Source organism: Pagrus major, chromosome 20 (genome assembly GCF_040436345.1).
Source record: "Pagrus major chromosome 20, Pma_NU_1.0".
In the NCBI taxonomy this organism is placed as follows: domain Eukaryota; kingdom Metazoa; phylum Chordata; class Actinopteri; order Spariformes; family Sparidae; genus Pagrus; species Pagrus major.
This window is the reverse complement of record NC_133234.1, coordinates 16,216,681-16,241,483: the sequence shown is the minus strand read 5'-3', so window position 1 is coordinate 16,241,483 and position 24,803 is coordinate 16,216,681. Positions and strand designations below refer to the sequence as shown.

The following is a 24,803-nucleotide window of genomic DNA, read 5'->3' as shown; positions in this document are numbered from 1 at the left end:
TCACTCCACACGTCTCATTATCATAGTGTTGGAGGGAGGGGGCGGGAAAAGTGCAGCATCCAAAGCATCAGACATGTGACCTATTGTACCAGCTGGTAAGTTCACTCACTGTAGTCTGTTTTAAAGTTTGTTTTACTGAACATTACGTTAGATATCTTGTCAAAATATTGCTCCTTTGTATGAGAAATATGTGCAAAGACATGTTAATTAGAAGAAAAGAACAGATTTGGGTAAAAACTGAATCTACACAGTGAAAAAATGTAGTTTTTATAGCTGTAACACTCCATTAAAGTGTGCAGGCTTTGTTGTATGATGCAAATAATCACTATGATTAATATGAAGTAATAATTAACTGCAATCAAGTCTGTATGAGGTGTGTGTGAGTATACACTGCCCACTAGTGGACGTAAGCAGTAAGGACGAGTGTCTGCACACTTAGCTGCAGGGTGAGCTCCACCAAATGCATTTGTATTTTTTTTATCTATGCAACAAATGATGTGCAAAAATGTGTTGAAAGGTGAAGCTTTTGTGGGGTATTTCAACAGTTTAATAGTTGAACAGATCGCATTGATTGTTCTCATTAAACCTGGGCCTACATCTGGTTGTTATTTGTGATACAATTGGTTGCTTTTGGAGGCATGCAGACTCTCTGTCGGCCAGATTTTTGTCTTATTTCTCTCTGCCAGAGGTGGAAGAAGTATTCAGAGAGACTTCACTTAGATATAAGTAGAAATGACACGTTATTAAAATACTATATTGCAAGTGAAAATGTTCCTTAAAGCTGCTGTAAGTGATTTTTTTATTTTTATATTATTAAAATAAGTGTTAAGTAGCTCCATATTCCAACAGTCATCACTGTTATAGAGTGTTTTGTCGGTGGCCCATGTGTCTTCTCCTCCTGCTCATGCAATAAAAAAGGAAAGACATTTTCTGGTATCCCTGCCCACTTTATCCAATCAGGACAGAGACCACCATAAAAAGGCGGTCCTGCCTGCTTGTCATAGAGAAGAGGGAGGGGAAAGCTAACTGCAAACGACAATTTGCCATTGAAAAGATATTAGAAAGATCTGTTTGAGCTATAGCGTGATACATGATATATAGGCCGACCTATAAGCGCTTCATAAATGCTAGGACAGGGCGACAAAAATCAAATATCACAATATTTTTGACCGAATATGTCTATATTGATAATGCAAAAATATTGCAGAGATGACTATTGGTACTTAAGGCAAGTTTTAGAGCAAGTAGAACAGTCTGGTAAGTTCAGGATATTATATCACGTTACTTGACTGCAGCCTGCAGCCGTACAAGTATAAGGTAGCCTAAAATAGAAATACTCAGAAAATTGTAAGTACAGTATTAGAGTCAATGCACTTAGTTACTGTCAACAACGAGGAACATCGCTGACTTAAAATAAATTGGCGAAGAAGTTGCCTTGAGCAAATGTAGACCAATTACAGTTGTCATCGTACATTTTCCCATAGGCTTCTTTTTTTCATTCACAATTTAACAATAACGCTCTTCTACCTCTTTGTTCTCCCTCTGCACTACAGGAGAAAGACACGTCTGATTCATGCACACATGGGATTTGTGACATGAATCGCATCAGCTGAACTCTTCAACCAAGGTATAAACTTTTTTTGTTTATGTCCTGTAAAAGCTAACTTTTCTGGATCACAGTGGCTGATTTTACAGGTTTACATGTGATAATACAAATCACCCGGCGTGGCTACTGTGTCTGTGTCTGCAGCACCATTTACATCCACCAGATGGCATTTTCCTACAATATGTGGCCCTCCAGAGTCTTTGAAAGCATAACAATAATGCATCTGCATGAGTGTGGATCACATAATCCTTAAACCTGACTCTTTTGCTTTTGTCAGGAATGATTATGGACACTGACACATTAATAGCTGGTGCGTGAGACTGCTGCTGGAAAACCACATGTAAAAGTAGTAGAGATTTTTTAGCAAGTTAGACATGAGAACAGGGCGATATAAAAGATTCCTGCAAAACTCTCCAAGTTAAATAGAAAACATTGCTAATCCTCAGCGTTCCCGTCTGGTTACGAAGTCACTCGAGGTTAAAATTCCACTGTACGCGTGGTGTTTTGTCTCTATTCTCAACAGTTCAGGGCCGGTGACGAGAAACATCCTTTTTAAATGGCTCGCTGAGGGATATTTTTCTTTGGGACGTTTAGTTTTTGCTCAACAATCATGTTTTATTTTGCATCTTGCCAGGATCGTTCCACTGAACTGAAGGTTGCATGTTGGCATGGCAGTGAGATGTGAACGGGACTGGCGAGCGGGGCCTTGAGGCGCACCAGATGTAAACAATGAAGAAGAAGAAACACAATGAGGACCCAAGCGGTCCCTGGTTGACTTTGGCTTGTCAGTTTAAAGGGCATTGATGGCATGTGATGTGTAAATGTGAGGAGCAGTTTCAGCTTTACATTTTGAGGAAAAATCAATAACAGAGAGGCAGCCTCTTTCATCTCCTGCTTCCTTCTCCATCTTTGTACCTTTTTATGACATTTCTCCTTCCCCTCCAGCCCTCTATTGCTCAATTTTCCATCTGCAACTCTTTCTCTTGCTTCACGTTTGCCTTTCCTTCTCTCTTTCATGAAACTTCCACATGCAATTGCACAATTTTCTGCGAAGGAAAAGCTCCTCTTTTTATCCTGCAGGTTTGATTGACAGCACCCCTTGCACACTCTGCAGTGTGTGTGTGTGTGTGTGTGTGTGTGTGTGTGTGTGTTTGTGAGGGGGGTGCATGTGTCTTGGCATCAACCTGCGTCTTTTAGAAGTTTAATTGCAGCATTTGGTCGCTTCTTGCATGTGTGTGCATTCATACACTTGCACGTTTTTCGAATGTGTGTGTGTGTGTGTGTGTGTGAATGCTGCTTTGAGGAAACAGAGCAACAAAACCAGTGCAAAGGTTGCGAAAGAGCCCTCACACTGATTCATCAGAGGAGTGCAGGCACACGTGCATGCACGCACACGCACTCTCACACACACCGACGCACACACAGGGGTTGTGTGTTGACTTAAGAGTTAATGAATGGATGATTGAGGGCTGCAGGGGTTGGGGAGAGCAGTGCCGTGGAAACAACCCCTCTTTCCCAGGGAGGGAGTATACAACAAGAGTTGGAGACAAAGAAAGGGACAGAAAAACGAGTGTCTCAGAGACAGAATGAAATTCAGATTGTGTGTGCCGAGAGCCGAGGGGGCTGTGGGGCGAAACTCCTTGAAGCAGAAGCTTTCTAAGCGCCAATAAAGCAAGTAGCATGTACTTGACAAGGACCCAAAGGGAAAGAGAGAGGGAGAGAAGCAGCTGTTGGAGGAGGAGAGTGAGACAAAGAAGGAGCAGGGGGCTGTCCTTACTTGCTCTTCAGTGTGAGGAGGACTGTTATGTGGGAGGAGGCAGAGGGAGAGAAAGAAGAGGGCAAGAAAGGAAAAAGAGCAAGCAGTATGTTTGGTGTGTGAGGAGATAAACTGGAAGTGTGTGAGTGTTTTGCATAGTTGCAGGCAGTCTCTTCTCCTCTCTACGTCTCCGGGCTGAGGGACCATGCAGCAGGCGTGGACTCTCCCCTGGCTCGCCGCTCTCCTGCTGGGGCTGATGGGGCTCCCGGCGCGCGGCTCGGACTTCCAGCATCACCGCTACGAGGACATGGTGCGAGCGATGTTTGCAGTGCAGAGCGAATGCCCCTACATCACGCGCATTTACAGCATCGGGCGCAGCGTGGAGGGGCGCCACCTCTATGTGCTGGAGCTCAGTGATAACCCGGGCATCCATGAAACATGTGAGTAACACCTGATTCAGTGTGGATGGGCATGTTGTGTTGAGATCCAGAGTAGTGGAGCAAGTACAGCAAATTCCATGTGAGAGTCAGTTCATGTGAGTTCAGATTTTTTTCCTTTTTTGAAACTTTTCGGCTTTTTGCAACAGTTCTCTGAAGTTGAATGGATCTCAATGCACAGGCCCTGTCACTGGCTGCCCATTTGTTTTGCACTTCTTTCTGTGGGGAGTGAGAGCATAGCTGGCAGGAGACAGAGCAGTCTGTGGGGGCTCTGTTTCTACTTTTTTTTTTTTTTTCCCAAGGAGATGAAATGCAAGCTTTCGATTTAGCTGATTTACTGTGTGGCTTTAACATTGAAGAGGAAAATGAGGAGCTATTCCAAGCTGGCTTCTTTGATAAACATCAGAGACGGTAATCTGTGGAAAACAAAAGGCAAAAGTGAAAGAACATCTGTGATTCATTTCAATTTTTGACATCCAACCGCTGACAAAGTGTGCGGTGTTATTCAAAGCTGAGCTGATGACACAGAAGTTCACTTTGAGTCAACAAGGCTCTAACCCTGAACCCACTCTTGCGAAAGCTCTGCTTGTTTCCCCCCTCCTACTCTCGACTACTGAATCAGCTCTCCAGGTGTTTATTTTGCATATCGGTTGCAAATTGGAAAATCATAACCTCGCCGTGGCCGGCCAAGGGGTCATGAAGATTTTTCCATCCTTGCATTATTAACGGCAGCTCTTTGGGGAAATAAAAAGCTTGACAACTGCAGGGGAATGCTTTTTTGGCCATGGCTGAGCTTGCATTTTTATCTACATTCGCACACGTAGGGGCTTCCTTCAGTAGAATAGAAGGATGTGTGCCTGTTCTGTTGCAAGATGACCGATGGTGAAAAACAGGAACCGTGCACTTCACGGTAGGGAGTGACCTGAGGTCTAGTCTGGGTCAACCCTCCTGCACTCTTTAGGAAGTTCATGTCTTTTACATGCTGCTGAGTGTGTGTGTGTGTGTTTTTTTTTTTCAAAGCTGCACGCTTTAGAGCCAACACTGTTCTCTGAACCTGAGGCCAGTTGGCCCCGTGTTAAAGAAAAGGAGGTGAATTGCAGGAGCCTAGCTGCCATTTGGGTGCCTGAAGCAATTAGTGAAGGGTGTTCATAAATTTGGAAGTATCTGCTCACCCCTACGATTCCCCACCCCCCAAAAAACCTACACTTACTTCTTCTCATGAACAACAGAAATGCAAAAGAATACAATAATGCAGCATATTCAGTTTTAAATTGAATGGTAAGGGCTTAAGACGGCATTATTTTAGCTTCCGGTCAGTAGCTGTGTCTAGCTGTAGTGTTTGGGGCTTCTATCAATGCTGCTGCAGTGATTAATGAAGGGACCCCTGAGAGGAGGGAACCCTTCACAGAGAGGGAGACTGTTTGGATAGGTGGCTCACCCAATCAGTGACAGATACCCAGAGGAATGCAAGATGATCTTATCCAAATAATCCAATCAGTCGTAATCACACTCACTCTCCTCACCTTTGTGCTATCAAGACCATAATGTCAAAACATTAAGGTAATTAGTTTAAGGTGAGTGCATTTTTAAAGACACAATCTTCCTTTGTCAAATGAAAAGTTGAATTCGTGTGCAACAAAACCCAGCACCCCTGCTTAATTTAACACATGATCCCGGTCTTGGGGCTCCCTGCTGTGCATGTTTTAGATGTTTCCCTGCTCCAGATGAATGAGTCGTTATCAGGCTTCAGCAGAGCCTGATGATGAGCTGATCATTCGAATCAGGTGTGTTGGAGCAGGCAAATATCTAGAACATGCACAACAGGGGGCTGACAGTGATTGTTTAGGGAGTACAACTGGAAATCTGAAAAAGTAGCTTTATTGCCTCAAGTGATGTCAGATGAGTCGGTCTGTGGATTGTGGAGTTTAAAAAGTGAGCCTGCCAGACAACTGTAGCTCACTCCTCATCTATTGCTGCCTTCAAATACAACTCGTAGGCTCCAGATTACGACACGGGAAGTCGTTTAAGTTCAAGTGGTTAAGCGATGAGCAACACCGCTGCAAGGTAACGGCGTCTAGAAGCCACCAAGCTAAAAAAGACTGTCAAGCTCTTCACGTTGCATTTGTCTGACGGAGGCCCAAGTCTCTCATTGGTGACTTCGCCGATTTTAACTGTAATCTCAGAGACTGCCCCCTGAAGCGCTGGTTCAAGTGTGCTAACGTTAGCTCCTGCGTTAGCTTCCTCACTAGCGTGTTAGCTAAGATCCTCTCAGATTTTGGGTTTCTCCTCTGCGACATGTTGTCGGACTGCCTGAAAAAGTACTTCTTAATACTCATTACGTGTTTTACACTTGCAATAGTTTGCGAAATGTGACATTGGTAGGTTATAATTTAGAAAATTGTGGCGCACCAGCTTAGCTAAACCCAACCTCTCTTTGAGCCGCCATCTTGAGAACCCACAGATAAATATTTGAATAGTTTTATCACAAAAGTACAATGAAAAGTCAACACAGTGTACCTCACTAAGAGACTTCCATTGTTTCCTGTTTACGATCTCATTCCCCTCGCTCTCACTCAGGCAGCCTAATGATGATGTCTTTAAAGCAGCTGACTCAAGAGTATCTTGGTAAATGAAGTGAAATTGAATCTGCCATTATCCGCTAAGTGCCATTTATGACTACAGTGGAGTGGAGTCTTGCTTTTTTAATCAGGTGATGGAGTGATAAATTCAAATTTACAACCTGTAACATTTAGAGACTCAACGTGCTGGGACAAAGACTCATAAAAACTCTCAGGTTGAATTAAAAACATAAAAAAACAGCCTACCTATTAAATTTCTCCGTGTTTTCATGTAGTGAGTGTGCTCATATATGTATGCGTGAGCATGCTCAGGCAGTCATTTTAAATGTCACGCTTGGCAGCTCTGTGCGGCTTTTTGACCTCATGTCCCCCTTCACCTCTCCACTTCCTCCCCAGTGGAGCCGGAGTTCAAGTACGTGGGCAACATGCACGGCAACGAAGTGCTCGGCCGTGAGCTGCTCATTAAGCTCGCCCAGTTCCTCTGCGAGGAGTATCGAGCTGGAAACCAGCGGATCATGAGGCTGATCCATGACACCCGCATTCACATCCTGCCCTCCATGAACCCGGATGGCTACGAGGTGGCTGCCAGACAGGTAATGTACACCCTGACATGTATGTGAGCTCCATGTGCACAAAGAAAACCAGGGATATTCTCCCACCGGGAAGCCTTTGTCTGTTTTTCTTCAGCAATCATTTGCCACTTGTGGAGAAAAAGTTTCCACATTTTTTCTAGATTGTGTTCTTGCCAGTGGAAATGTTAGAAATTTTAAGGTCTCTCAGGAAAACTTGCCACCTGCAAATTAAATCAGGGCAAACACACAACCCCATCAGGTATGTGTTTGTGTTTATATCCATTAAATTAAAGCAACAAGCCAAAAACACTTATTAAATCTTCTACTGTTTGCTAATATCTGTAATAATCCCATCTATCAGCTCCTTGAGCGTGCCCCTACCTCTCTGCTGGGGGTAATTATATGGGCTGTGAAACAACAGACACACATGCTTGCCCCCTTTACCACAAACACACCCACATGTGTAGCCACACAATCTCTCTGAGACTAATTACATGTCCTGAGGAGGGCAGTCGCGCATGACAGTCTGTCTTTTTGCCACTCAGACAGCCCATGCACGCCACACTATAATTTGCTGCTGCATCAACAGATGTTGCAGCATCTGGAGAACAATGGAAAGGCTGCTTCATTTTCCAGCATCCTAACCGGCATTGTGTTGATTCGGGGTACAGACTGCGCTTTTGAGGAAAAACAACAAAAATATTGTTTTTCATGTCCATGTTGTCACAAAGTCTAAGATTTAAGTGCTTCCATATAGAGTTCTTTCAGTTCTTTTCAGCTCTTTTCTTTTTTGTCAGAGTTGTGTATAAGCCTGCATGGAAATACTGAGCAAATCCAAGAAGAGCCTCCCTATTTAGGAACAAATCATCTTTTGGAAAGGCTCCCGATGTCAAAAAGAAAGAGAAAGCTGGAGCGCATGTTGGCTTTATAGTCAGTAAAGAAAAAGTCATTTGTAAAAGCGAAACTTGTAAAAGGTGCTATTTGGAGTCAGGTGGGGAAAGAGGAAGAAAATTCCAACTAACTCTGAGTATAATAAAGAGTCTACAGCCGTGCTACCGGCTATGTGAGGCTGTAATTAGGCACACAATCTCATGTTGGTGTTGTTCCTGGAGCTTCACAGCAAAATGATTGAATTTTCCTTTTTGGGTGAACTGTAACCATCATTGCAATCGACCAGTTGTGTTTTTGGAACGTCATTGCATTGCGACACGGGGAAAAAGACCAGAAAAATATGCACATGGGAGAAGTTGTCCTTCAAAACACATGTTAAATGTTGTAAAGGAGTCAATTCTAAGCCTAAAACTAACCAAACAGCAACAGAAAACTGAAAAGAAATGGAAAATAATAAGTAAACTTGGTGTAAAAAGAATAAGTGAACAATATAATATGTTCCAATTGGGGATATAAACCCTGTGAGTGAGAGTTCTGAACGTAGCAAATTAGGACTTTGTCCCTGTTTCGTAAGTCAAAACCAGGAACAACACCAACACAAGATGCAAAGTTATGACCTCACAGTTGCAATTATGGTGCCGGAACAACATGAATTATGATGGAACAAGAAACAACACTAACACTGCGATATGAGATACACTGTGCTTAGCTAAATGCTAACGTCAGCCTGCTAACATGCTCACAACAACAATGCTATAACACATGTATAGCAGGTATAATGTTTACTGTTATTCGGCATGTGAGTTTAGCGTGTTAGCACGATAAAATTAAAGTGCGGGTGAGAACTGATGAGTAAGTAATATTTATTCCGGTATGTGGAAAAAGTCGAGCGTTCACCAAAGTCATTAGAATTCATCCTTTGGGGAACATAAACGACACCTTCGCCAAATTTGATGGCAATCCATCCAATAGTTGTCTCTGTTTGTGTAGTCTTGACATCCCTTAAAGGTTGTTGGGCAGGAATGGAGCTCGGATTACGAGGAAAACAAAGAAGTCATTGTGAATTTAATGTCATATCCAGAAAAAAAAAAAAAAGGAAAATGATTAACGGATGTTGCACCGCAGATTGCCTGGGCAGTTTGTGTAATACTCAAACCAGCTCTCCTTTGCTGCTTCCAAGCAATTTGAACTCTTAGCTTGAATAGAAGCCAAAATGATTCACTCGCTCTACAGGGAAAAAACAAGGTGACTTAACAGAGCGTGACGTTTTGTGTGCGGGTCAACAGGGTCCAGAGTTCAACGGCTACTTGGTGGGTCGAGGGAACTCCAGGGAAATCGATTTGAACCGGAACTTTCCAGACCTGAACGCACTCATGTACTACTACGAGAAGACCAACGGACGTAACCACCACCTGCCCCTGCCAGACAACTGGGAGCAACAGGTCAGTGCTACCGGATAAACGGCACAGGAGACACAAGACACCATTTATCAGCGTGTGAAAATACATGTATGTGCTTGTGTGGGCGAGAGAGAGAGAGGCGGACAGGAAGATGGATGAATACGTTTCTCATGCTGGTGTGAGTGCGTGTGCAGTGTTTGAATATGGACTTGAATAATGAGCAACTGTAACATAGCTGAGTTATCTTGGCTTTAAGTTATGTTGACATAAACGAACGCGTGAGATTTGTTCTGGATCAGATTCCACTGCCAGCTGAGCTTTTTGAGAAATAAAAAGAAACTGGCCTTTAAATTGAAACATCACGTAGACCCAGTAAATCGCTCGGTAGGCCGTCTGTGTTGTGTATGTTTATGCGTGAATGTATAGTCTGACCCGTTTGGATGGCCGTGTTTGCTTATCTTACGCTAAAACCTATACCTCCTCATATAAACTGTGTTTTTCTTCCTCTGGGTCAGAAAGAGGCCGCTCTCCTTTGTCTCTGCAATATAAAACAGGCGGGCAAAATGGCAGCCTTAGTCGTTCGAACTCAGGGACAAAAGCATTACTGAAAATATCCAGTACAACCTTCACGCATAATATGAAACTTTGCGGAGCATAGGAGATTAATCTCAGGCTCAGAACAAGCTTTGACGATTTAAAAGGACATCAGAGTATTTAATAAATCAGTCATACAGTCAGCTCTCGCAATCCTAACGACCTGAGAAGATATACGTACTGTATATGAAGACTTCAGCTTCAGCTAAACATTTTTGTCTTTTCGTCACCACAGTGACAAATACGAACTGACCTACTCTGCGGCCTCAGAGCTTAGATGTTACCTGCTACCTTGAGGTGCTGCCTGACTCGCCACATAGCTGACAAACCTGTGATTTCACTCGAATTCTCATGCTCATTGCCAATTCTGTATAACACAGTAGTGAAGAAGTACTCTCAGATCTTTTAGGTAGGTAGAAGTATGGAGTCTCAAGAGTGCCATAAAAAACAATTAATCTGTTAAAGACTTAATAAATAAGTTTGGATATATGAGAAGGAACACAATTGATTGGTTAGGTCAAGAAAAGTAATTGGTTAGGTTCAGGAAAACATTGTGGTTTGGGTTAATACACGATGTTAAAAAACTACATTACTTCTGTAACGTCTCTCCTCACTTCCTCCTTTGCAGTTGTAATAATAACTACAGCCGCTAGAGGTCGCCACCTACCAACAAACGTAAATATGTTGCCTAATCAGCTTCTTTCATTTCAACCTCTATGGTCATTTTTCTGATGACGACAGGCTCTGCTTTTGTTATTCCCCAACCCTAACCCTGCCCCTATAATAACATATAAAAAATGTCAATACTACAATATAAAAATACTCCATTACTTAAGTATTATCAGCTAAATTAACCCAGAGAAGGCTATTAAAAGCAAAACGTAGAATCTTAATCTGTAAAAGTAACTTGATAACTAGTAACTATATTTGTCGAATAAATGTAGCGCAGTATCGTGCAAAAGTTACGTTCAAGTGCATCAAAATATTGCTAAAGTTACATACATGCAATTGCATATCCTGTAGATTAAAAATGATAACAAGCAGACCCTTGAGGGGATAGACTGTACCATTTATTAAAAGTATGCTATTGTTATGCATTGAGCTCAGATTGGCTGTAGTGGAGACACACTTCTGCTCTGGGTGACTCTACTGCAGTTCACCAGCACTCATTATTTGAGCTCACTGCAGTGTGAAATGTAGAAAGAAGGGAAGGATGAGAGAGTGTGCTGTCACACTATTGCTAATAGTCGGCTGAAAAGTACATTTTAAGTAATAAGGTCAGATCCTCGGGGGGCGTCTCGTCTGCACTCATCTTCAACAGACACTAAAAGGGCTGCTGTTTGAGGTTTCTCTCTAAATTGGTCTGCCCTTTAGTGCTGCTTTAAACCACGGGTGGATAATAACCATGAAAATATAATGAAACACCCCTCTAAGCATTCGAAGTAAAATAGTGTAAAATATATATGACAGTTTGTTTCCATCACATTGCAACAATATTAACCAGATGAACAGCGTTGTAAAAAGTACCCAAAAGTCATAGTTATGTAAAGATATCGTGTTAAAATATTACTCTGGTAAAAGTGAAAGTCACTCATACAAGATATTAAATGTACTATAGTATCAAAACTATATAAGTACGTTATACTTATATATACATGTATACTGTATAGCAGGGGTCGATTGATTACTGGATTCAATAATCAGTATTTTTCTGATTCTGATTTTTTTTGTTTTATCCAATTGCCGATAAAAAATAGATAAATTTAACTGATGCAGCATGCAGTCTGCAGAGTAACTAGTTGCTAAAGTTCTCCGATAAATGTAGTGGAGTAAAAAGTACAATGAGTGTATGAAGCAACAAAAAATTTAAATATTCAAGTAAAAAACACCACAGTACCTCAAAATTGTACTAAAGTACAGTACTTGAGTAAATGTACTTAGTTGCACTCCATCACTGCATATTAAACATATACGAGTGTGGTTAATATTATTTAATTATGCAATGACAATGTTAACAGACAATGTTATTAAATTACATCATCAGTCAAAATAAATGATGTCATACACTTTGTTACGCAACCAAACTGTCAAGAAATAATCAAACTTTTGTAGAGTAGAAATTAGGTCTTAAAGGTATTATTTATTTATTTATTTATTTATTTACAATCTTATATTGTTATATATTGATGATGTCATACACATTGTAAAGTCATTAAAATTACAAGAAATAATAAACCCTTTCTAGAGCAAAATATTTGATATTAAAGGTTTTATTTATTTATTTATTTATTCAGTTATTTATATATTAATTCCCTTTATATGAATGTATGTATATGTAAAATAATATGATATATACTAGAGATATTTATTATATGTATTATATTATAATAATAAATGTCCATGCTGCGATACACCCCAGTGTCCATTACTGCATGAATCACTGTTATCAATGTGAAGTTGCAGCTATAAGGAATCACAAATCTTCACACATTTGCATTTAGAAAACGTATCATTGAGATACTTTTCAAGACAGACAGGGGAGGATGGTCTTTTTCCTCTCTAGCTCTTGTAAACAGAGTTTGACAAGGTATGACATTATAGAGAAGTTGTGACACCATCATATGTTTTCTATTACATATGATTACAGTAGTTTCATTCCCAAGCAAGAGGCAGCCTTTGATTTTTTTTTATTATTTTTTTTTTTTTACGTTTTTCTGTTTCCCAGTTCTTGGGCTGCAAATGTGTAGAGAAAACTAAAACACTGGTCCTCCCAGTCGCAGGCTGGCCGTCTACCCACATGACTGCTTCCTGAAAGGCAAACACAAAAGAGTAACTGTGCCACTGTTACAGATACTTCATTCATGGCGCTCAGGATTACATTCTCACGGGCTACGTGAAGCCACAGGCCCCTGTGCTCGCCTGCAGGCTCAACCATGCTACATTTTAATTAGCCAGCTGATGAGGAATGAGTTTAATAAAAGACAAAATCTCAGTCTGTTCAACAAAATAATGCAAAGGTGGAAAAACTATTTTAAGAAACTACACGGGTCTATTTTAATTCCTGTAGATTAAAAAACATAACTTTAATGATCAAATCTTGTAATAAACTAGTCAAGATGATACATGCTTGTTTTGGTCTCAGAGTCTCTCAGTGTACTTGTAGTTGTTCATGGTTAATTCTCCTCAAGAATAATTTTTTTTTTAAGTTTTCCACTGACCACAGGTTGTCAGCAGGATCTTTTCTAAGAAATGTACACAGCCTCGAAGAAAAGCCGACTTTGCAACAGGAGACATTGCATCCTCATTCAAAAACGACTGAATATGTTGATTGCCAGTGACTCCCAAAGCCTATACCATCGTCCCCAAAACAACATTACCTTTACAGCGTAACAGAGACTGCTGTACTGGATCTTCTTCATACAATCACAGTTTTGTCAGGTTCAAGCAAAGAAACTGCTTGGTTAGGTTTAGGAAAACATCATGGTTTGGGTTCAAATAACTACGTTACTGCTGTAACTTCAGTTACAAACATACCTATGTTACATACGTAACTTAAGTTACGTTATGTTCGTGACGTAACTTAACTAGATTAGTAAATTAAGTTGAAAACACTATTGGTTTCACCCTGGAGACGAATAGCGATATCCTGGGTTTAAGTCCTGTCCTTGTTCAACCCAACCAGCCATCACCAACCTCCCCCCTAAGCAGACCTTTTTTTCCTCTTTACACTACTTCACCTGACTCCCTCCTTTGCTGCTGTAATAATTACTACAGCTGCTAGAGGTCACTGCCGAACAAGAAACATAAATAAAGGTCGTAATAAGCTGCTTTCACAGTAGACATATGTGGTTGTTTTTCTGATGAGGACAGGCGGCTCATACCATCAAATAATGAGGAAAACATGTACTTTGCGTCACTTGAATATATGAGTTTAAAATGGCTCTGTGGAACTTCTGCTGGAATCCGGTCATTGGTTTATGTTGGCGGACTCCATTTCTGAAATAACGTCAGCTACTGTAGCTCTCCGTTAGCGGAGCGGAGGGAGGCACTTGAGAACATACAGCCACATCCTTCAACAAATCGTCCACAGGTTTATATAGGCGACCGAAAGACTGAGAAGGTCTCATTTTTCACATTACAATCCACTCACATACGGCCAATAAAGAAGTGATTGATACATTCACAGTAAACTGCTGCAAATTGTTACATCAAACCCCTTTAATGCAAACACAGATCTGTCAACAGAGAAGATACATTCTCATACCGTCACACAGATTCTCATGTAATCGTGTCCCCCGACAGGCGCCAGACAATGTTTGTGTATGACTCTCGATCAATGTCGTCTCTTAGCTGATTATTATTATGGGAGTCTGGAGTCTGGTCAAGGCTCGTCTTATCTGTACCTCCAGACTCCCAGAGTCTGTTCACATAAGTTTACCAAGTGTGAAGGACAGTGAGGAACCATCAGACATTCCTTTATAATCATGAATTCTAACCTTGAATTGTCTGTCATTGAACCGCTGATTGATCCAGAATGAGTACATTCGAGCCGTCACGCTACTCTTCCTGTCTGAGGTATGATTGCAGTGTGTCCTTCGTAATGTAACCCTACACCACGGTGACAGCTCTGACTTCAAAGCATGCACGAGTGTATATAAAGATCCACAGTCAATAAACACCTGCCAGTCCTTTCAAACAGAAGTCCCACTTCTTGGCTACGACTGCTGCGTTCAAGGCCGGCAGTCTCTGCTAGGCCTGATTATCCTGCAGCTGAGCCGGCCTGTGTTTATTGTCCCGCATACCTTATTCAAGGAGAGGTATTGCTCCTTGTCTCCGTGCATGATATATGGCGGGGAGTGTGTGAGGATAGTTGGCTCTGACAGAGAAGATAAATGGCAGCCTAAAAGTGGAATTTAAAGGTTTGTAGGATTGCACGAGAGATGCTGTCGGGTTAGGTGTGTGGCAGGGCCCTGTGCGTGCAGAATGAGATGCATTCATTATCAATATGTTGACATTAAAGGCATTGGGACTTACAGATCACTATGTTAGATAAAGTGCATACTGTACATTTGCAGTAGAAGTAACACCTTACAGCTTCTTTAACCATGAATTTCAGGCTCAAACACAGAAATCATTATTATTTGAATTTAAGGGGCTCTGTGGATCTCTGTGCTGGAAGCCAGTCATCCGTATACCTTAGCAGACTCTATTTCTAAACTAACATTTGCTACTTTTGCTCTGTACAGAAGGACGCACTGAGACGAGGCACTCGGGAACGTGCGTTTTGTTACATCTACTGCAGAACTGCAGAAAACTGTCACAGAAATCCAAAGAAATCCACAGTCCAGCAGCATTAAATAACGTCAACAAACCGTCTACAGGCTGGAATGGACAACCGAGCGAGACGGGGAAGGTCTCATTTTTCACGTCGTGTTCCAATCCACTCACACATGGCCAATAAAATAGTGATTAATACATGTGAACTGCTACAAATGGTTACATAGAGCCCCTTTAAGGTAAAATGAAATATGTTGAAGCATATACTGAAGTGCACCACGAGGAATTATTGTATGGGCTTGAGAAAGGCAGAGGATACTTAACTATCCTAACTAATTAACTATGCAGTGATGGAACGTAACCAAGTACATTTACTCAAGTACTGTACTGTACTGTGCTTGTACCCGATTATTTCCTTTTCTGCTCCTGCATACCTCCGCTTCACTACACTTGAGAAGCAAATATTGTACTTTTCACTCCACTACATTTATTACTAAATACCTGTCCATTTAGCAATTAGCAATCCCTTCCCTCCACACTTGCTCGACTCCTTTCCTTTTTCCAGGCAGCTCTCTTTGTCTCTCTTTTCTACAAGTGTTTTTTTTTTTTTTCTTTTGCTGGAGCACTTGAACTGGTACTGTAGCTTTCCCTGTTCCTCCATTGCTGGTGGTAGCTACCAGAACAGGAGGATCCTGCTTTCTGCATGTTATCCAAGCAGACAGGACCACCTCATTATGGAGTTCTCTATCCTGATTGGATAAAGTAGGCAGGGATACCAGAAAATATATTTTTCTCTTTTACTGCTAGAGTAGTAACTGTATAACAGTGACTGTTGGAATATGGAGCCGTTTAAAACGTATTATGATATGAAAATCAAACACAGTACATTTGATATCAAATACTTCTAAGACTTCTATTCAAATACTATTCATATGGGTGAGTTATATTAAGTAATATTTTTACATGATACCTTTACTTTTACTCAAGTATGACGTTTGGGTACCTTTTACAACACTAACTATGGTTTCCTAAAGAGCTTAAAGAAGAAAACAAAATCACAGAGAAAACACTTGCATGTGCTTAAGAAGAGAAAATGAGGATTTGCCTAGTTAATCAGCCAGGCAGAGGCCAGAGGTTCTGGGTGAAAAGAAAACCAGATGTCTTCAGTTCACTGTTGTTTGGGAAAAGTGGGGGTTGAAGTGAAGGTGATGCGTCATAATATCAGTAACCAGACAATATACAGTAGGTCTCACAGGCTTTGGGAAAGAGTGCATTGGAGAGTTTAATCTAAGGTCTCGGAAAGTACGTAAAGACTAAATTTGAGCAAATTATGCCAATTATGAAGTCCTGTATATCGGTTAAGTTTCTCGTTGGATATCCTCCACAGGTCGAACCAGAGACGATGGCAGTCATAAAATGGATGCAAAACTACAACTTCATCCTGTCAGCAAATCTCCACGGAGGAGCCGTGGTGGCCAATTACCCCTTCGACAAGTCGAGAGATCCTCGCATTCGAGGGAGGACAACATACGCAGCCACTCCAGATGACAAAATCTTCAGAAAGGTGTGCAGCAGATTAAAGAAATTCCTTCCAGACATTAGACACATCTGACCTCATCGCTGTCTGCTGTGTGTGTGTGTGTGTGCGTGCATGAAAACATTTGAATGATCGGGCGCATTTGTCTGTGATGTCAGTTGGCGAGGACCTACTCGTACGCTCACAGCTGGATGCACAAAGGTTGGAACTGTGGGGACTTCTTTGATGAGGGGATCACAAACGGGGCCAGCTGGTACTCTCTGTCCAAAGGTAAGCAAAAACCTGACATTAAAACTGGCATTTAAAAACACTTTTAACTCCACTGGAATCACATCATGATCAATTTTAGAGATACTCTTCCTGAGAACAGTGAACTGGGAGGAAACAAAAGAAAGTGTGTGGGCCTATCACAGCACGGACAGGCTGAAAAACACAATGCAAACACATTATTTTTTTTTTTCCCAGGGTGATGAAATCATTACCTCTGATTGACTAGTAAGAATATCAGGTTCAGGGTCATGCCGTCATCGTCCTGAGGAAAAAAAAAAATTATGCGCAGGCACGTCTGATGGTGTGACGTTACTTTGGCCTTGCTGACATCCCCGTGACACCTGTGGATGCGTCAAGCATAAATCACCTCAGACACAGTGATGAACTTTAACAGCCACGACAGGCGAAGGCAGGTCAGGACTACCTGTTGGAAAGAATCACGCTGAATTTCTCTATCAGCGCCGTGAAGCACAGCAATGACTCACTACCTCCATATGCAAAGCAGTTCCCTGTTTACATGCAAAATTCCAATGTGTTGGATAATGTCCATTGATCCTTCCCTTTCCAAAAAAAGACAAGGCCACCTACACGAACGACGGCAGGCACTGGCAGAGCCTTCAGCATGAATGACATGCCTCGAGTGGCTTACAAGGCGAGCTGTCCCGGTGTCGTCATGAACTCTGTGACACTTTCTGAGGCCTCAGTGCTCTCCTCTTCCCTTTAACCTCCTCACCCCCTGCACACCAACAGCTGCACTTCCACTGACCCCTCAGCTTATCTGCTCAAGTGTGGAAGACGCAACATGCAAACTTAGGGGCTGTATGAAAATTATTCAGTCCCTTAAAGATCCAGTGTGTGGGATTTAGTGGCAGGATTCTTAGTTTCTGGTGATTATACACCAATGAAAGCATAATTAATTAATATTATATTCTCACATTTTACCTTTATCAAAAAAATTGCACACTTTCCGATTTGGATACTGCACTTATTGCGATTTTCATAGTATTTTGATTAATCGCGCAGCCCTAACTCTCGGTGTGTTGAATTTATTTTTGGTAAAGTGTCATCCAGTATGTCTATTCTTGGTGCTATTAATATGTTCTATTCTGTATCTACTGCCAATTGTATACATAAATCAAATCAGATTTACTGTCCTCATTTTGCTCCTATAAAATCAAATTAATATTAATTAAATTTTTGTGTGTACTGAATCTGTTGTTAGGGATCGGTTTAATACTCTATTATTCACTGGCATTAGTCACCTACAGGCCATTAGGAGTTATATGAGTATAGGCACAAGCATGCAAGTCTTGATCCTCCCATTTTCTGGTTTATGATTTAGGGGAAACTTGGGTTTGATGAATACTTATGGTAATGTTTTGCTGTAGAGCTGTTGGAAGCTACAGTACACCAAGTTCTTCCAATTGTCTGGGCATGTATTTGATCTCAGCTCAGTTAATCTGTAACTGCAACAATAACAGTACCCACTACTTTGATCTTTAAATCCGGGTCTGGGCTGGTCTGGATTATTTCTTGGAATGTGAATCTGTTGAGCTTTTTCGGTTGAGTCATGCAAGCTTTTGAATTGGACGAAAACGCCCACAAGTCGTATTTAGTGGGAGCACGTTATGTTTATTTTAACAACTCCTTTTGCTCCAAGTGTTATGTCATGGTCTGTGTGGTTAGTTTTGAACTTTCCCTCCCAATTCCTGGCATCACATGCATTAGGTTTCTATGAAAAGTGGTGCTGTGTTGCATAGTTGCAAAGCCAAAGACTTCAAAACTTCAAGCCATTCTGTTGTTGTGTGAATCTGAGTCAATCTCAAAGATGTTCTTAAAGGTTTGTCAAAATACTAGAATGCAGTGGTTATATGTGGTTAAATATGCTTGACCATGAAAAAAAGAAGTGAAAGCTTTGGACTCCAACATGACCAAAAATGTGTAACAGTGGTTTTTAGAAGTGCTGACATGATAAGTCACATCAGCTCCTTACAAATCTGAACAAGCTCTTCTAGAGGCAAACCAAGGCTCTATTTAAACGACTTCATAAACCACAGACCAGACAAATGTATTTGTACAAATACATTTGTTCTGTTTTAAAGCTATTCTCTTGAAAGCTTAAAGGTCACATTCATATTCAGCTCATATTCAAGTTCATACTTTTATTTTCTACTAAAAAATGTTTACATACTTTATTGTGCAGAAAACACCTTATTCTTCTCATATCATTTACTGCTGCGACACATCTATTCACCCTTCATCTGTCTGAACGCTCCGTTTTAGTGCCTGTCTCTTTAAGACCCCCTCTCGAAAAGCCTGGCCTGCTTTGATTGGTCAGCTCTCACAGGCCTGAGGAGGCACTGCCAACCAGGTATCTGCATCAGCTCCGTCAATGTTTTTGTAACATTGGCCATGCTGAGGACGTGGTTGAGGGCGGTGACTGTATAGTTGTGACATCACAATGTTACAGAAGTCCTGACGGCTTGTTTAAAGGCACAGTTTCTCCTTGGAGAGTTTTGAAACATTTACAGTATTTACATTGCACGTAGACGTGCTCTTATAATCAAAAAGACATCGGAGTCTCACTTTCTACAACTAGGACCTTTAAGTAAAACATATCTCTGTGTGTTTCAGGCATGCAGGATTTCAACTACCTGTACACCAACTGTTTCGAGATCACCTTGGAGCTGAGCTGTGATAAGTTTCCTCCAGCATCAGCACTGCCCAGAGAATGGCTGGGCAACCGCGAGGCACTGGTTTCATACCTTGAACAGGTGAGAACACACATACACACACTCGCTATGCGACAAAGCACAGTTATGTCATTTGACTCGAGACACGCGAACACAGCCACAGACACAAACGTCTTGCTTCTTCTGGCTCCTTGTAAATATTGGCTGGGATTCCCTGGATAAAGTGAGTCGCATGAAATTCAGTGTAATTCAAGTAAGCTGACTTTTACCTTCCGTCCAAGCATGAAAAGAGGCCTTGGTTTGAGGACAGAATGTCTTTTATCCCCAGATTATCAGATTGCTGAGGTAAAATACAGTGATGTAGTGCCAATAATAGTGTTTCTGAAGCCCTGAGGGGGAGCTGGGAAATGCTTACCTGTTTCTGCAGCGCTGATCAAACAGACCATACTGAAAAGGCCTGTTGCAATCCACAGGGATGTTGAGGAAAGAAGGTTAATGAGGCTTTGGAAAGTTGCTTTGGGAAATACAGTTTGGCCTGATACGACCTGCAATCAATGCAGCATTCAAACACAAACCTATCTACGGTCACTCATACCCCATTTGCTTTTTTTAACACATATTCCACGCTGCAAAAGACGAAATAAATGAAAAAGCAATGCACATTTGTTTCTCTTTTCTCAGGTGCATCATGGGATAAAAGGCATGGTGTATGATGAAAACAGCAACCCAGTCGGCAATGCTGAGGTCTCAGTGGCCGGCGTCAACCACGATGTGACCAGCGGTGAGGAGGGGGTTGGTGTTAGGGGGGTGTCAGTTCATTGTTACACACGTGTGGTTGTTATTTGCTGGGAGATGTTTTACTCTTTAACTGCAGCACTGAAGAAAAGTGAGTGACTGTGTGAGGTTTGTGGTGAATGATCTGCTAATGTCCCGGGTAAGTGTTCAAACCTCGTTGTAAAAATATTCATCACAGACAGAAAGTGGAGACAGAATGAGATCTTTGTGTTTCTTGGGAAGAAGTCAAAGAAACACAAAGGTCACTCAGCAATGTAGGAAAAAAGTCTGTTTTTATAGCTGAGAAATTAAAAATCATCATCAAAATAAAATAAATAGGTGCACTCAACCCTCACACTGGAATGAACATGCTGCCCTCTAGTGGCCAATGCTGGAAATGCACTTTGAAAATAATTCAAACTAGAGTATCTGCACTGTTTTTACATTCTGAAGTACTTCTGTTATTTTATGCAACTTTATACTATACTGCATTTAAGAGGGACATATTGTACTTCTTTACTTTATGTTTTAATTTACAGCTTTAGTTAATAATTACATAAGAATTGAAAATCCTGTGATGAGAAGCGTATTCAATCTGATGAATTATTAAATACTAAAATAAACTCACCCAAAACAGATAGAATTGGACCCACCTTGGTTGACCACAACATATAAATATCACGTACATATTAACATATTAGTAATATTAGTAATATTATCTAATAGTATGATATAGAACAATGCATTTTATTTGTTTTAAATTCAACTTTTGATTTACAAGATGAAGACTGTGTTGTCTACTTTCCAAAGTTAAATAGTCTCACTTGATGTAAATAAAGTACTTTGGGTTTTGTAACTTTTACTTAACATACTACAAGGAACTTTTAACTGCACCACCGGTTTTACACATTAAAGTGTGTTTACAGGTCCGAGTACTGCACATGTGAAACAAATAGTATAACGTATTTTGTGGCTCCAGAGGACGCTGCATAAAGCTGATAAATTGCCTCCAGTGGTGTCACTCAGTGGCTAAATTGCATTGTGGGTAATGTAGGCTTCAGGCTTTGAGAAGCAGTCCACTGGTATCGCATTGCACTCCTATAACACTGTTCTCGGAAATGTTCTTATTCCATATATTCTACTTTCTTTTAAAAACCTACAAGCAGCTTCCTCTGGAGCCACAAAAGGCTTTATACTACTTTTTCACATATGCAGTAGTACTCCCAAGACCTGTTAACTCACTTTAATGTGGAAAATTGGAAATTAAGGAGTCTCCCAGCGTGTTTAAAGTTCCTTGTTGTAGCTTTAATTAAAAAGATATGAATACTTCTTCTACCACTGTGTAAATTAAAATTTTAAATACTAGTTGGATGTTTCCACCTCTCATTTATTTCCCATGTGTGCTCCTCCAGGAGTGGATGGCGACTATTTCAGACTCCTGTTACCAGGTACCTACACTGTGACAGCATCTGCCCCAGGTTACGTCCCTTCCACCAGCACTGTCACAGTGGGACCAGCTGAGGCCATACAGGTGTGTTTCTATCTGTATGTCATACATGGGTGCATAAAACAAGAATCCAACAGTTTGACCCACTAGTTTACCTCTTTTTTAGTGGAAAAAGCATGTATCGTAAGCAGCTGTGATTCATTTTTGTGTGTTCTCGACCGCTCACACCTTGTTCTTCATCTCTACCCCGACAGCTTCATTTTTACTTGAAACCGGCACCAAAACAAAACCTGAAAGTGAAGCCCCACAACGGCAAGAAGAACCTCTCATCTCCCAAGTCCCCCTTAAAACTCGGCCCCAGATGAGACATGGACAATAATTCAGACAACACACAAACATTTATATACACACATACTGACAGTCCCACGTAAAAACATACACACCACGCACACATGCAAATTATGGAAATGATAATTGACCATAATATATGTATGTAATTTTACCTTTGTAGTCCCACGATTATGTATTTCAAACCTTTGTGTTTTTGTTTGTGTTTTTTGTTGATAAATATAAACTGTGTGTCTGTATTAAGGAAATGTTGTGTATTTATGTAACAGTGTTGATTTGTATGAACACAGCTATCCTGTATTTGTAAAGGACTTTTTTGATTTTGATTACTCTAATTTGATGAAAATTGAAAGTGAAAATAAAGGAATGTTTTTGCTGTCATTAATTATCATCGCTGGATATTGTGTCCCTGCTTAATTCACCCCGTTTTTTGTTCTTTAATGCAATTGAATGAGTAATATGTCTTTATTTCCTAACTTTCCAATCCCTCCTAAACACACATACATAAACTAAAGGACGGGACAAAAAGCAAATCAACAAACAAACATGAAGTACAAAGAATTTCATTGAAGAATACATCAATAAATAGCACAATGGATGCAGTTTGATAAAGTATTAACTGTTTCAAACTCTGATGTTACTTCAATGTTTATGGTAAATGAGAGTATTGAACTCACTATAAATAAAGTCAGTGGGATGTTTCAGATCTCTTCTGGTCAGGTTGAAAAAATGCATGTCTGAGTGGAAAAATGAACTTTTTCCTGCCGACCTCTCAGACCGTGTTCTTCAAACAGCAGGTGTCACTGCTGCACAAGGAACTAAGCAAAGCACGGCTGTTCCTGTGCTTTAAGTTGAATTTCCTGACAAAAAAAGCAGCAATATGAGAAAGAATGCTGTCCAAACAGGTGAAGATCTGATTCTGAAACCTTTCCACTATTCATCAAACCCACTGGCAATTACTTGACCAGCTTAAATACTATGAAACCCTGTTCAATATTAGCCTTGTACCAGAGCTGCAGCATTTAGATGATTAATTCATGAGTCAATTTACAGAAAATTAAAAAGTAAATATGTTGATAAGTTGTTTTTTCTGATAAAAATGCAAAAAGTTCTCTGGTTTACATTAAAGTAAATCTAATATTCTTTAATTTTGGATAGTTGAGCAGACAAAACAAGACATTTCAGGATGTATAGGAGATTTTATCAGCCATGTCTTGCTGTTCTCTGATAATTCATTGGCAAATGATTGATTAATAATGATGATCTCGAATTAATTATATCGTTATCTCGGGAAAACAAAGTTTCATTATCTCGAAATCTCGAGAAAATTATCCCGTTATCTCGGGAAAACGGCAGTTGTTATTTCGAGATAATAACTCGAGATCTCGAGAAAACAAAGGAAATTAACTCGTTATCACGGGAAAATGGAGGAAATAGAATGTATGAATGCATGGCCCTTTAGGGCTTCCGTACTAATGTTATATGTTGAACTGACTATTTAACTTCAGGCAATGCTCTTTTGTCATGTTTTAACTCTATTAACTGTCTGTGCAAGTTCCAAGGAAAGTGCTTGTGCATTGTTGCAAACGGAGAGGATTACAGTACTTTAATTTCACATTACTGGATTGAGTTTTTATCTGTTGTGCATCATCACTACCGTCAAATGAGACTACATTTTGACTTTTCTTTAAATGCTTAGCCAGTTCCATTATCCAAAGATCTGGGAACACCAACCCACTTTCCTGGTGATGCAAACCTACAACTTCTTGGAGCTCACCCCACGAGCAAACAATAAATTGCACTGTGTACTGTCGATCACAGCACTGCTGCCTTCTGTTATGAGGTGGGAGGGCAGATGACACAGACAGAGCAAGCTGAGGTGAAGGCTGACGTTCTGCTACATCACAAGACCGAGCCTCAGCTTCCTGGAGGTGGCAGCAAAGGATAAGATGACGTCTGTTACAACAATGCACAATAACATAAATGAAAAAATACATATTTGTCCTAATTTTTAAATGTATTTCTGTAGTATAAACATAGTTAGTTAATATGTAAAATCCAAGGTAGATGTTCTGTGCTATTCTCATGTTGAAGATCCCACTACAGGTATTTTAAAGGTTTCATTTGATCTAACCTTTAAAATTAAGGCTGAAAATTGATGGAAAATGTTTAATTATTGAAGACTGAAAACTAAAACCAAGAACTGGACTCTGGTTAGACTGGACTTGACTCTCTCAACTTGTATTCTGTAGTGTTTGTGTGGCACAGGAAAAGCAACAATCGCTTCTCTCTGACGAACAGGAAAGAGGAAAAACGCACTTCACCTGGCACTCTGAATTTATGAGAGCGACACAGAGGTTCCCTGACGACACGTGGAGTCGCACAAATAATAAAATGCCAGGTGCTCACACTGAAGATGAGTTTAAACAAATCTTTTTACACAATTTACACAAGAAAATCTACCTCCATTTCCAGACTGAATACAACTGCTGTGCCACTGTCACTTCTTTGCTATTGATACTGATATTACATCTGGATTTTAAAACATTTTTTTGCCTTCTAATCTATTAAACCTCCCAATTTAAATTAGTGGGTACATAATCTGCAAAGAAACTAGTTACT

At 40.6% G+C, this 24,803-nt stretch overlaps 1 protein-coding gene across 1 annotated transcript; it reads left to right on the top strand.

Moving 5' to 3' along the window:
* The first annotated feature begins 3,392 nt into the window (after positions 1-3,392).
* Positions 3,393-22,566, top strand: cpn1 (carboxypeptidase N, polypeptide 1). The gene is made up of 9 exons (XM_073489213.1): positions 3,393-3,802; positions 6,775-6,971; positions 9,128-9,283; positions 16,500-16,676; positions 16,808-16,919; positions 19,554-19,693; positions 20,294-20,393; positions 21,799-21,917; positions 22,088-22,566. Exons 1-9 carry the CDS (start codon positions 3,568-3,570, stop codon positions 22,196-22,198), a joined length of 1,347 nt encoding a protein of 448 aa, XP_073345314.1. The 5' UTR covers positions 3,393-3,567; the 3' UTR covers positions 22,199-22,566.
* Positions 22,567-24,803: the final 2,237 nt, after the last annotated feature.